The sequence below is a fragment of the Schistocerca cancellata genome, chromosome 3 (assembly GCF_023864275.1).
Source record: "Schistocerca cancellata isolate TAMUIC-IGC-003103 chromosome 3, iqSchCanc2.1, whole genome shotgun sequence".
In the NCBI taxonomy this organism is placed as follows: domain Eukaryota; kingdom Metazoa; phylum Arthropoda; class Insecta; order Orthoptera; family Acrididae; genus Schistocerca; species Schistocerca cancellata.
In genome coordinates, this window is record NC_064628.1 from 774,227,394 (window position 1) to 774,242,431 (window position 15,038).

The 15,038-nt window shown below is 36.2% G+C and overlaps 1 protein-coding gene across 1 annotated transcript in view; it reads right to left on the bottom strand.

The window, feature by feature from the left end:
* LOC126175811 (DDB1- and CUL4-associated factor 10) overlaps positions 1-8,473 on the bottom strand; it is a 65,142-nt gene extending 56,669 nt beyond the window's left edge. Inside the window, exons 1-2 of the mRNA XM_049922799.1 lie at positions 7,710-8,473; positions 7,519-7,632 (exon numbers count right to left, since the gene is read on the bottom strand). Of these exons, the coding sequence (XP_049778756.1) occupies positions 7,519-7,632; positions 7,710-7,912 (317 nt within the window). The 5' untranslated portion in view covers positions 7,913-8,473. The remainder of the gene's footprint in view (positions 1-7,518; positions 7,633-7,709) is intronic.
* Positions 8,474-15,038: the final 6,565 nt, after the last annotated feature.

The following is a 15,038-nucleotide window of genomic DNA, read 5'->3' on the forward strand; positions in this document are numbered from 1 at the left end:
TACAGTGATAAAATTATGCGACAAGGGAATTAAAAAAAAAATTAACTGAACAAAAGTAATGATCAGAGTCATTTGAATAAAGATTTAAAAATAAAAAAGTTGATAGCACCAATAGCACCTGTAGAGATTCAAATCCACAACCTTAACTGTTATGCAAAACAACCAATCTGTACCACATTACTTTTTTTTAAAGCTGTAGAGCATAACATGAAAATCATTTTTTTTCCCTCACAAACACCTCTCGTTGTGAGCTGGACACATTTAGAAATGCTCCTGGAGAGCCCCTACAACTTAGCCAAACCATAAGCATCTCTGAAGATCTCTAATGCAACTCTGGAAGAAATGTCAGGAATAAAAATGTATCATGGACCAAAATCATACAATCTGGAAGATTCACCAGCAGCTAAGATGTCCAACTGGGAAAGGCTAAAGTGTGTGCTATCAAATAATTCCCTTCTGCTAAAAATGAAGAGGACAAATGTAAAAATATTCAACTCTATGATACTACAAAAATACAGCCATCCCTGTTTCACACAGGCAAACAATTAGGAATCATAACAAGAAATGGACTGCAGGGACTGTTTTCACAGCAAGGGAAGAGCTTATATGAAAATTACCAGATTAATGAATCTCATGTTAGCCACATAGCACTGAAGATCGCTTTTACCAAAATGAAGTTACAACTTCAAACAATACCTCTAAGGCCATGTGGTGCCACAGATATGACAACAGGGAAAGTTCAAATTACCAAATAAATGGACACTTTTTTCAACAAATTACCTGAAGTCCTTTGAGACTCCCCAAAACTATCATCATAATGAGTTGAGACGTGAATATTAACACAGGGGTTGAAGATGAAATTAATAACTTCCTAAACATTTTAAGCACTTTTGGTAACTGCTGCTGCATGGATATCAAAAATTTCACCATCAGTCTTGGACCAAGTACTTAAAGATACTGACACCAAATGTTGCAAAGTATTTATAAGAAATCTTGGCCTTTCTAATCACTGCTGTCAGATGATACAGTTAAATACAGGTTTGGTAAAACCCACAAAACAGCAGTCTTCTACAAGGATCTTCTTAGAAGTACATACTTTCATAGGGCATTAGCAAATCAAACCTTGAATGAAGCGTATCTGGAAAACAATGTAAATGCTAAGTTATCTAAATTCTGCATTCTGTTTAAACTATTATTGTTTTATTATTATTATTATTAGACATTTTCAAAAGTAGCCACAACATCAGAAGCAGCTAATGAGAATAGATAGATGATTGTGGGTATTCGGAAGTCCTCCAAGAAATTCAAATTTGTCAGTTCTTTACAAAACCACTACAATAATCCAGTTTCTAAATTAGTATCATAGGTATAAAAACTGTATAGGATGGTATTGCTTGCAAAACACACACACAAAACACACACACACACACACACACACACACACACACACACATTCCATGACAAAACAATACGGCAGAAACTAAAAGCAAAGTAGTATGGGATGTCATGAAACATGAAACAGAAAAGACAAACAAGTACAATACAGTATAAATCAAAGATAGGTGTAGAATAGCAGAAAATCCCCAGAAATTGGGAAATTTTGTAAATTATTATTTCTGGTATTGTGGAGAAGTTCCAACAAAATCTTCCTAAAATACATGCAGCACTCACACTGACTTACACAGCAAGAACAATAGTGCTGTTTTCCATATCAGAGCTTGAAGTCAGGAAGATAAAAATAAGAAGTCAACAAGCACAGATGATGTTCCAGTTTCTGTTCGGCCTAGAAGCCCCATTGACAAACGTAATAAATGAGTCCTTCAGCTGACATTTCTCCAGAGTATCTAATGCTTGCATGTGTTGTGCCCTTGTTAAAGAAGGGTATTAAAAACAGCAGGCAACTCTACTACTGTATGTATTCTTTAAAAGTAACTGAATCCATCATGCAACAAAAAATAATGAGTTACATGAATAAATGCAACCTTTCTAACAAATCACAGTTTGGTTACCGAAGAGGGACAAGTACAGTATCGGCCATTAGAGACTTCACTAAAGTGCTACTCCAAGGTCTTGACACAGATGTTTGCGTTACATGCATGTTTTTAGGACTCATCCAAGACTTTTGACACTGTTGAAAATAAAATACAATATAAGCTAGAAGCACTAAGCGTAGGAAGGATTCCAAATGAACGGTTACAATCTTACCCGAAAATCGGGGTGCGAAAGGTATGGATAGTTTACACTTTCTCTCTCTCTCTCTTTTCTGATAAACTTTTAGTAAAACAGCTGTCAGACAAGCACATAAACATAGGTGTTCCTCAGGGTAATGCAATGGACAATGCTGGGCACAATATGGTGCTGAGCACTACAGCATTTGCCGTGCTGCATCTTCATCACCACAGGGTCTTCTGTATTTATTATCACTAATAAGATCTTAAAATAAATTTTAGTTGCTGAAGTTCCCAAAACCAGATAACATTACAAAGAATCACATTTCAGAAACTTTTTTGTGTGATCATTTCAAAACAAGGCATAACACAGTTTTGCATCACACTGTTTACAGCAGTAATGCAACTGAGTAGTCTCCTCACAAGTACGTGTTATTTTACTTATGGTTTAACAGTACTTGGAAAGTGCCTTCCTCAGAGCCACAATGGATTTTCCTCCACTGATCAACAACCTCCTGATGCTTTCCTTTCTTGGTGGTATGTCTGCAAAATCTCAAATTAGGCCGACGTGAAATTCGGTGAGTGAAGAATTCTTTTTGGCATGAGCCTTTTAAATAATGTGGGAATTTAACACACACATATCTAAGGAGTGAAAAAACAGTATTTTGTACCATTTCAGTGTTTTGCGAACACATCCTGTTGACATCTTTGCCCACTGCACACTTGCTGTAATCAAACACACATTTCAGATTAAATTTTTCATTATTAGCTTGGAAGTCCACTTTCATAGCTGATTTCATTGCAGCTTTACATATGTCATCAACATACATACATCTCTTCTGTCACGCCACTTCAAAACCATTGTAATGTTTATTGACCCAAATTCCATCTCACTACAGTTTGGCTTCAAGTTCTGGCATACCTTCACTGTGCATGCAAACTGTACCTATTTTTATTTTTGTTCCTTAGTGCAAATAGCTGAACAGAGATGGACTTCTGTACCAGTAGTCAATATGTACTGCGTGCTTTATAGCATACACTTACGAGAAATCTCGAAACATATATATACAACATTAGCACTCCAGGCATGCTTAGCTTCTGTCGCACGCATAGCACTGGAAGCCATGACAACTGTGGTCAGATATGTATGTTGCCAATAGTTAAAGTGTTAACACATATCAATGACCTCCCAGAGGGTATAAGACATGGAAAAAAATTCTCTTTGCTGATGGTAGCAACATCATAGTCACTGATAAACACCTTATCTCCTATCAGCTAAAGCAAATAAAGCTCTCAACGATGTTTACAGCTGGGCACTGTGCAACAAATCAGCGGTGAATATTAAAAAAAAAACAGTATGTACTTCAGCATGAATAGGGAAAATAATTCTGTCACATTAAACATAGATGAGAATCCTACAGATTGTGTAACAAACACAAAGTTTTTAAGGGTGAATATTGCTTCTCAATTAACTTGGAATGAACACACAAAGATACTACGGAAAAAAAGTCATCTGCATGTTTTGATCTTAGGATTCTATCATCAGTTTGTAACTGCCAGTGTCTTGTGATGACACACTCAGCTCTTAGATAAAGGATGATGTTCTGGGGATTGAAAGACACAAAACATGACAATTTTTATGCTACAAGTGCTAGGCAGGTTCATACTAAGGAACTGTTTAAAAACTTGGACATCCTTATTGGACCCTGCGAGTATATCAACCATCTGTTGCACATATATGGAAAAAAAACATTACTACCTTCGCTAACAGTTCTACACAAACCATGGAACAAAAGCCAGTTTGGACTTACATTTATCAAGGAAAAACAAAAAATTCAAAACATCATTTTCTATTAGGGAATAAAATCTTACAACAAATTTCCCACGGAAATTATCTCAGTCATTAGTTTTTTTTTTAGCTGGACCTAGGAGAGGCCATTAAGATGTACACGGGATACAACTACATGCTTATGAGCCAGGAGCCAGTTTTCCGAACAAACTGAGTTAGTTCTAGGGGCATAGCAGCATGTTCATTGTCCAGAAGTCACCAGCAGGTGTCAGTTTATGCAGCAAGGAAGAGCAAAATTAAGTTTTATTATAAGTTATCTGGAGCAAATTGTGTGTGAATCAAAGAACATTGTAGAATAGGGACAAACCGACTGTGAAAGTGGACTTGATAAGACAATGACCTAATATTCGGGAATGTGAAGTTTGCATCTATCTGGCAGTGTATTTTTGAGCTATTTATTTCCATTTTATTACCACAATGAATCCAGTATCATTGTCAGATCTTTGTTGAATAAATAAAGAGGGCAGATTGCAGTAAAATAACACTGCAAAAGGGAGGAAAGGAATAGAGGGATTCATATGAAGTTAGTAATATTTTTAATCAGCATTGCTGAGGTGTTACACAAACTAATGGATAATACAAATCTTATAACGAGAAGATCGAACAATATTCTCAGTTTAACAGAAAGTATTTTCATATTTCTAACAAGTGAAACAGTGTAGGTATACAAAAAAAGGTAACAGAAAATGTTAGACGAATAAAATGGAAATTTTTGGATGATTTCTTGACCTAATACAAAAAGATAGTAATTATACAGGCCTAATGCGTGAAGTTGACGTTATGAGTCCATAGTTGAAAAACGTACTGATACGTGAAGACAAGTTATATAATATTAACAGTTATGAAATGGTTATATTGCTACTGATCATAAAAATGAGTTGCAGACATGCACAATGAAGAGACTGTCACACACTAAGGTTTCAGCCAAAGCCATCTTCATAATAGAAAGGACAGCTTGAGTGACCAGTTATGAGGAGTGCCCACTTGTGTGAATGTATGTGTTTTCCCTTCTTTTCTGAAGAAGGCTTTGACTGAAAGCTTAGGTGTGTAACAGCCTTTTTGTTGTATCTGTCTGCAACTCTACATGTCATCTTTAAGGTGAGTAGCAATCTACCCTTTTCATAACTGTTGCTGCTCCAACCTGGACATTAAACTGTTAAATTATAATATTGACAGTACTCTGAAACAATAATGCATTCGAAATTAAATTGTCTTATTTCGCTGACCAAGAACACAACATACCAATACAACATTTATGAATGATTACCGTATACTTTCATCTAACTGGAAGTTTCCCAATAAATGCTCTTTTACACAAACACCGTAAGATCATAAAAACAGATTGCTACTCGAAAATAAATGAAAATGTTACGATAATTTTAGCCAAACAGTACTAAAGATTATATAGAAATTAGACATTAACCCTCCAAAATAAAATTAAGCAGTACATCATTCAAACCAAGCAACTACTTATTGTAGGTTTTTGCTTGCATATGAGAAAATTTCTGTGATTCTCTCCTCTCCCCTCTTCACATCAACTTCCTTCGAAGCATGAATTAGTGCAAATCACATTTAAAAAATCGGTGTTTACATTTCATATAAAACTGCTTCTGAAAGTGTCTTCAGTGTGGCATACCTTTGTGACTTTTTGTATATGCCTGCTTTGCTTATGTCTATGACAGTGTTATTAATATTGGTTGTTAAGTAGTTATTTGTGTAAAAATAAGCATTTTAGTACTTGAAGACAGTTTATATATCCCCTTGTTTTCCCATACCTGCAGATAATTTGTAAACAAACTTTATGTATTTTGTTTAAAACAGTATTAATGTGACTTGTCAATGGACAAATAAACTACACCTTCCCTATCCTCATATAGTATATTTCTACATTCTATGTGTTTGCATCAATTTTAATTGTATTACCATGAACATTCTTACATTGTTATTAGATGATCCTTGGATGAATAATTACATACACTACTGCCAACATTACTATTACTAATGAATGGGGAAAATCGACGAACCAGCCTTTTATGTCGCGTACTTAAGGTGGCGGGCTATTACAAACTAACTTATATTACTGCGTTAAATGGTGAACAACCAGTTTAGTCATAGAAGTAAGTACAACATATGTATGCCTAGAAACAGGCTTACATATTATGATGTCACGTTACAGTAACTTCCGTAGCAGTAGTCATACAAGTTTCACACTTTTGATCTAATATCATTCCATTCAATTCTGTTCAATTTTATTCACCCCTTACATCATGATCATACAGTTCTTGTGCATATGATACAAAATATCAATGCAATTAAGTGATCTTCGTGTTGATTTATGAGACAATCAATGAATACAGCAAATTTAGAATCTATGTGGTACAATGTTTTAACTACATTTCCAGACAAAGTAATTTTATGCTGATACAAAATAACTTATTTGATTGTACCAGAATTTCAGTAACATAATGCATGTACCCACAATAAACATTACCTTTAGGAATGTACACTACAAAGCTCATTCCCATGCATCTTATGATTTACAAAATGTAAAAGATATGTGGCGTAGAAAAAACACCAATGATTCCTGTCAGATTATACTACAAAGAATATGTTTTGCTTTATAAAGTCATATCCAGGAAACTTTCACCAAAAAGATGTCTTTCAAACTAATAAAACAATGCATCTCGTCTCACTGTCAAGTTGTGATCCTCAAACAATATAACTCGTCAAGAGAAGAATTTCTGATTGTATACCTTGAAATGAGTTTGGCAATACACTGAATACTCAATCTACACAAAAAACACACTACATTCAATATGACAAGACGACAGAATAAGAAAGTAGGTAAATGAAATTTCATAGTATCTTCACATAAAAGTACCACAATTACAGAAAAAAATTCTGATTAACGTAATCCACCACAGTTTACATGTTTTGTGCAATGAATGAATTTGCTCTCAGGCAGCTAACTGAATAATGCTTCTGAACCATCATTTGATTTTACTGATGTCAACAAGGCTTACAGACAAAGCTCATTGCAAATGAAACCTTCATAAATTACTTGAGAACATAATGATAAAAAACTGGAATGAAAACATACTATGCTGAAATTTGTTTATAAACAAGAAAAGCCTGCATCAAAACATTATATAGCTTACAGCTCAAACCAACAGTAGGTCATGAACACACATATACAGAAGAATGCCTGATTCTAGCAATCAGAGAGTGTGGAGTAACAAAATTATCTGAAACATACAAAGAATATCAGAAAATAACTCAATCAGAAGTACTTAATGTGGTATTTTGTTACATTCCTTCTTGGATAACATAGTGGACAGTTTTAATTTAAAAGAAAATCAACAACAGAACTACATGTATTGCAATTTAGCACTTTAATGCGCTCCATGATACTTGACAACAAAAAAAAAATTTCATGCAAATTTTAAAGTGATAGTCAATGCCTACATTTTGATCGAAATTCTAGACGCAAGGCTGTCTCACCTGACACAGTTGACGCAGTCACGATGTGCATTGTCCACTGCATGTATTAACTTTCTGCACAAGGGATCAAACATTAAAATGCTCTTCTTCTCACAAGCTGCCACGAGTAGTGAGCTGCAAAGTAAACTAATTAGTTTCACTTAATACGGTATTTTACTACGAAGTTACGTCGAGCGATAAGTTGCTCCTACCTATCGGGTGAAAACTCCAAATTGAAAACACCACCGTGCACAGCATTTCTCAGATGTTCACTTTGGTCCCAGCCATTACAAGGCATAAGAGAAGAGTACAGTTCTTTCGAAAATCGGTCACTGTGTCCCAGTGGGAAACGATGACCAAGTTCCCTATGGTGTAACCATGAACTGTGCAAGCCTCTTGCCTTAATTTTTGGCATTTTGGAAATTGTTGTCTAATTCACTATTATCACTACAGCGTTCTCCCTACAGGACGCACATTTGCTTCCTGGATTCACAGACTGTCAATAGGCCAAGTCTTGACTCCACACTTGCACAGTGAACTATAGACAATTTGTTGGTACCATTAATTTAGTCTCCTCTCTATAACACATGTTGACAATTCCGCTCCATGTTTGCGTCAGAGATCTTCCACAGCCAGTTGTTTGAATCACATATGGTCAAATGTATCGATAACTGCAACTGTCACTTGAATGAAAGCGAAAAAGCTTATAAGCATTAAAACACACAAACATTCAATATTCGACTAAATCGACGATGATAATAAAGATGTGAGAAGCTGTCATTCATAAAAAGGATTGGATAAACTTAATTGCACTGCGTAGAAAGTTCGGAGAAACACTTTATCTTGGCGAATGGCGAGCGTTACCATTTGTAAACATACAATAAATGAAGAAACATAAACTTATTACAATGATTTTCAACAAACATGGTTGTGGAAGCGTATTAGCATTCGAAAGCGCGATAAGTGCCTGGGATAATACACAGAGCTTGGGTATATCCAATATGAAGCGTGAGATCACACAACACAATTAAATACTATCTGCGAATAATGAATAACTGTTGAAATATTGTATCATGTTTACTACCGAGTATCGGTTGTTAATTAGGTAACATAATGTCGGACGTAACACTTAACGAGCGTATTCTTTTATTGCAGACATGAAAGTGGCTTGTGTTCGACACTGAAGTAGAAACACCCGTAAGAAACAGAGCTAGTGGACTTTATTTGCATGTTACTAATGGATTGTAAAAAAATATATATACGCATATTTACGAGCGTTTCATGCAGAAACACCGTGGCGGAATAGCATTTTGCGACGCGACAGATTACGCATCGTCCTAAGTTGCGTTACTTTAAAAAGACTAATCTCTTTTGGCGAATTGTTGTACTTATGTTTTAACAAGACTTCAAGTGTTCTGTTTCAGGCCTGTCTATGTCATTTGTATAGTTCGGATGTGTCCATTGTAGTGGCAACGTATTATATTGTAGTAGCTACTTGTAAAAGTAGTTGTGACTCTCACCTGCGGTAACGATGATAGCCTACTTTAACTATAGGAGTTTTTCTATTGCTGTAATTACGAATCCCTAGTTGGCCTACTCAGAACTATAGGGGCCTAATATTTTTTTATTTTTTTTATTTTTTGGAAGATACTCATTACTTCGTCACAGAAAGAATTTCCCAGCAATCTGCTTTTAGAACTTAGGAGTAAATATGTTATGTCATTGATTCAATGGATTAGAAGGGTCTTCGCAGCAGTGATTTAGACCAGCTTTGCAATTATAGGAAGTTTAAAAATAATTATTCATTTTACAGGTCTTTTTTTTTTAATATTATTTATCACAGAACAATACCTGCAATGTACTGTATCACATTTGGGGGAAAAAAAGAAAAAAAAAAAAAACCTCTTACATACGGACTGGTTCTGCTTTTTTATTTTATTACGCTGACACACTTGGTTAACGTTCCTAAGTTAATTTCGCAAAAGCGTTGTGGTTCACAAGGCCATACTAAATATTCTTCTGTAGTAATACTTGTCATTACAAAGTGCAGTACTGAAACATCACTCCTTATTTCCAATGGATACATATTGTGAATGCGTTAATTAACTTACACTTTGGTCTCCTGCTGACCACTTCTCGTATAGGCCTACAAGTTTCTAAATTCTTAATAGTGGTTCAATATCATATCAACACTCACTAAAGAAAATGTTTGTATTACGCAAGTAGCTAGGTTTGGAACTGGATTAAAGACTTTTTAACAAGCCTAAGGTATAAGTCAGTTCAGATAGAAAGTCATTCTAAGATACGCAGATAACTTCGGATCATCTCAGTGCTGTTACTTTAAATCTGACATATTGTTGACGTTCTGGATGGTGATAGGATATGGGGACACTACAGATTATGCTGTAGCATCAGTGTGATTAAAAATTCAAGAGCATAAACATTAAATCTGAAACTGACAGTTCAAATAATGCATTAAAAACATTTTTGAAGGTGGTAAGAAGGGGACTGACAAATGTTCAGAGGATACAGGCAGTACTGAAGTGTGACATAATGACAGCATAATAGGTGAAGATAAAATGGTTGCCAATATCTTGAGCAGTCGTTTTTGACAGGACCATAGCTGTTCAGATTTGTTATAAGAGATCTGTAGTTGAAGCCATGAGTCTTCTACAGAAGTCAGTGCAGAACAAAAGTAGTCAGTTGCATGTACCCTTATATCACAACAGAAGAGATTAAGAAAGTGATAAGACAAATGAAAAACAAAATGCCACTGATGTGGACAATATATATGTATCAAAGTTCATATATATCTGTACTATGCAAACCACCTTGAGGTGCATAGCAGAGGGTACTTCCCGTTGTACCAGTTATTAGCATTTCTTCTCATTCCATTCACATATGGAGCACAGGAAGAATGATTGTTTGAGTGCCTCTGTGCATGCAGTAATTATTCTAATGTTATCCTCATAATCCTCTTGTGAATGATACTTCAACGGTTGTAATATATTCCTAGAGTCATCATTTAAAGCCAGTTCTTGAAATCTTTTTAATAGACTTTCTCGGTATAGTTGAAGTGTGTCTTCAAAATTCTTCCTGTTCAGTTCCTTCTGTATCTCTGTGACACTCTCCCATGGATCATAGACCTGTGACCATTCGTGCTGCCATTCTCTGTATACAGTTCATATTCCTATTTGGTGCGTGTCCAGTACACTTGAGCAATCTTGTATAACCAGTTGCACCAGTGATTTGTGATCAGTCTCCTTTGTAGACTGATCACACTTCCCCAATATTCTACCAACAAAGCGAAACCTACCACCTGTTTTATTCACAACTGAGGCTATGTGATCATTCCATTTCATATGCCTACAAAGTAATATGCCCAGTTATTTTGTATGAGTTGGCCAATTCCAGTTGATATTATATTCACTGATATTGATATTATAGTATAATATGATTTTGTTTTTCATTTTGTGAAGTGCTCCAGTTTTCTTTTCTGAACATTTAAAGATGTTGCCTTTCTTTGCACCACTTTGAAATCTTATCGAGATCAAACTGAATATTTATGCAGCTTTCAGACAGCGCTTCATCATAGACAACTGTGTCATCTGCAAAAAGTCTGAGGTTACTATTAATATTGTCTGAAAAGGTCATTAATATACAATATGAACAGCAGCTCCCCCACTCCCCAACACACTTCCCTGTGGCACACCTGAAGTTACTTCTACTTCTGATTATTACTCTCCATCCAAGATAACACGCTGCATCCTCTCTACCAAAAGGTCATCAATCCAATCACAAATTTAACTTCATACCCCATATGATATTACTTTTGACAGTAAGCATAGGCGTGGTACTGAGTCAAATACTTTTTGAAAATCAAGAAATATTGCATCTTCCTGACTGCCTTGATCCAAAGCTTCCAGTATGTCATGTAAGAGAAGTGGGAGTTGGGTTTCACATGATTGATAATTGTGGAATCCATGCTGGTTGGCACTGAGGTCATTCTGTTCATGTTACCTTATTATGTTTGAGCTTCGAATATGATCTAAGGTTCAGTATCAAGCATATGGGATGGTAGTTTTGTAGATCACATCTACTACCCTTCTAGTAGATGGGTGTGACCTGTGTTTCTTTCTAAGAACTGGACACTTTTTTCCCGTGGGATCTCAATACATTATAGTTAGAAGAGGGGCAAACTCAGCCACAAATTCAGTGCTGAAGAACTGCTATAAATTTATTCTTAAAGTTCTCCTTCTCACATTACTGAATCTGTAAATCAATGTACTGTCCCTAATAGATTCAAATATGCTTGTCAAACCACTCTTCAAAAAAGGCGAAAAAAGCTGAGGCTTCCAACTACCAACTATTTTCATTGCTACCAAGCCTTTCTAAAATTCTGGACAAGTTTATGTATGTGAGGATTATGTATCATGTTAATACACACAACATCCATAATAAAAATCAGTTTGGATTCCAAAAGGTTATTTTCAATGAAAAAGCCATGTTCTCATTTGTTAACAAACTCATCAAATTAATAAACAAGAAAATGTGACTAGTTGGAATCTTTTGTGATCTTTGTAGAGCATTTGGCTAAGCACAATGGCTTAAATGGCAAAGTAGGGGAGCATCACAAGTCATAGTGTAATGATGAATAATTTTGCAATGGCACCTGACAGGCACAGTGGAATGAGGAGTACCAAAAGCATCAGTGCTTGGACCCTCACCATTCTCAATTTGTATCAATAACCTGCCATGCTGTATGTGCCACAAAAGATGGTGCAGCCATTATGACTGACAAAATACCAGACTGCAGTCTAGAGATCCCTGTGACCACCATATTCAAAGAAGCTCAGATTGGTTCACTTCAAATGATCTGTTTCTCGATGTTAACAAGACTCAGTTCATTCAGTTTCATACACTACATAAAAAAGGAAGATGTTGAAATAAAATTTGGAGACAAAGAAATATTGAGAACTGAGTCTTCCAAATTGCAGGGATTACTTATTAACAAGAAACTAAGCTGGTCAGTTCAGGTCCTGGACATATGTAAAAGACTGAATTCAGCAGCCTTTGCAAATTTGCTCAGTGGCATCTGTTTCTGACTTGAAACCACTCAGAGCTGCATACCTTGACATTTATATTCACTATTTACAACTTGTACAAAAACCAGACTGCAATAATATGAATTTAGAGGCATGGAAGGGAAGCAGTGGTTGAGAACAGAGTGAGACAGAGTTGTAGCCTCTCCCCAATGTTATTCAATCTCTACACTGAACAAGCAACAAAGAAAACCAAAGAAAAATTGGAGTAGTAATTAAAGTCTGATGAGAAGGAATAAAAACTTTGAGATTTGCCAGTGACGTTGTAATTCTCAGAGACAGCGAAGGATTGGAAGAGCAGTTGAACGGAATGGACATTGTCTTGAAAGGAGGCTATAAGATGAATATCAATAAATGCAAAACAGGGACAATAGGATTTAGTTGAATTAAATTGGCTGACAGTAAGGAAATTAGATTAGGAAATGAGACAGTTGAAATATTATATGAGATTTGCTATTTGGGCTGCAAATTAGCTTGTGATGGCCAAAGTAGAGAAGATATAAAAATAGACTGGCAACAGCAAGGGAAACGTTTCTGAAGCAGAGAAATTTGTTAACACTGAATATAGATTTAAGTGTTAGGAAGCCTTTTCTGAAAGTATTTAACTGGAGTGTAGCCATGTATGGCAGTGAAACGTGGACAATAAATGGGTTAGACAAGAAGAGAATAGGAGGGAAGTGTGAGGGGTAAAAATCATAGATGTAGACCAAGAGAGAAATACAGTAAGCACCATCGAGAAGGATGTAGGGTGTGATAGTTATTTGAAGATGAAGAGGCTCACACAGGATAGAGTAGCATGGAGAGCTGCATCAAACCAGTTAGTGAAACTATTTTATGTGAATGGTAGCAATTACAGTTCTGAATTGAGAGAGTATCACTGGCTGAAAAGTTTGAGGAGGGGCCCACTGTTATTAAATGGTTTAAAAAATATGATAATCAAATTCAAAAACATAGGTGAGTTTGGTGTGGCACCTGGAACAGGAAGGTGTCCTATCCCGATGGAAGTTATTGACGAGGTTGCTTTTGCTGTAACTGACCTGTAGCATGTACCTCAGGTAGCATTAATGCTCATACAGTATCACGAGAATCATTCATCCCATGGTCAACAGCATGGAAATTTTTAAAGTCTATTTTACACTGGTATATGTACAAGATTCAGACAGTGCAGTAGCTGAAACGTCATGATCTGCAACAACATTCTGAACTTGCTCTTTGGTTTCTGGCATGGATCATAGTTGATGACATGTGGCCAGGCAATGGAGTGACGAGGTACATTTTACATTACAGGGTGCAGTGAATACACAGAACTGCCAAATTTGAGGTGCTGTTAAACTCCGTGTTGTGCACAGAGAACAGTTGCACTCACTTTATGAGACTGTGTGGTATAGATTCACAAATACCTTTGTTTTCAGTCCATTCTTCTCTGGAGAGAAAACACACAGAAGTACCGTCAGATGTATCATGACCATTGCACATTATTGAGACCTCCTTTTACAGCTTGTGATTCCTGCTTTGGAAGAGAGCAATTGTGTGGAAATCAGTTTTCATACAATATGGGGCAACACATCATGTCTCCTGCCCAGTGAAAGAGCTGCTTGATACTACTTTTCATGATTGTGTTGTCTCCTGAGCTTTTCCAGATGCAAGGTCTGCAAGATCACTTGTTCTGAATCCATGTGACTTCTGATTCTGAGGATATCTGAAAGAATGTGTTTACCAGGGACATATTTATTTTTACGTCACCTGAAGGTCAATAAAAAAAATAAAAAAAAACTGTTGCTCAGTTTCCACCAGAACTGTTGTGAGCAGCTGTCAATCACGTCACTTGCTTGGCCTGTTCTGCCTACATCCTGTACCAGATCCATTACATATGGAAACATTTCTATATATCTTTCTTACATTCACAGTGTCAGATTTGCACTGATGGCCAAAATTGGAACTAATTTTTTTCCAATGTAAATCATTTCCACATTGGCACACCAACCAAATTTCACTGACATTCGATATTTACAGACCACACTGGACCTCAGTGAGTAGTTGCACTTAAATTGTAATCACCCAGTAATTCCCAGATTTTACAGAAGCCCAACAGCATGTCTTACTGGACTAGCATTCCTAAGAAAAAATGATATTGTGGAGAAATAGATAAGTCACACTCTAATAGCTGTTTCCAGAACAAAACTTTCACTCTGTAGTGGAGAGTAGGGAGTATACTGTTTTGAAACTTCCTGAGTGATTAAAACTGTGTGCTGAATTGCAATTTGGACCTTGACCCTGACCTTTTGTGGGAAATGCTCACATAGTTGTTCAGGCACAAGTCACTGTCTGCCCTCACAGCTTCAGTTCTTCCAGTACCTCTCCCATATCCTCCAAACTTCACAGGAGCACTCTTGCATATCTTGAGGTACTAGTGGAAAATGAGGGAAAGGCCCCAGCAGA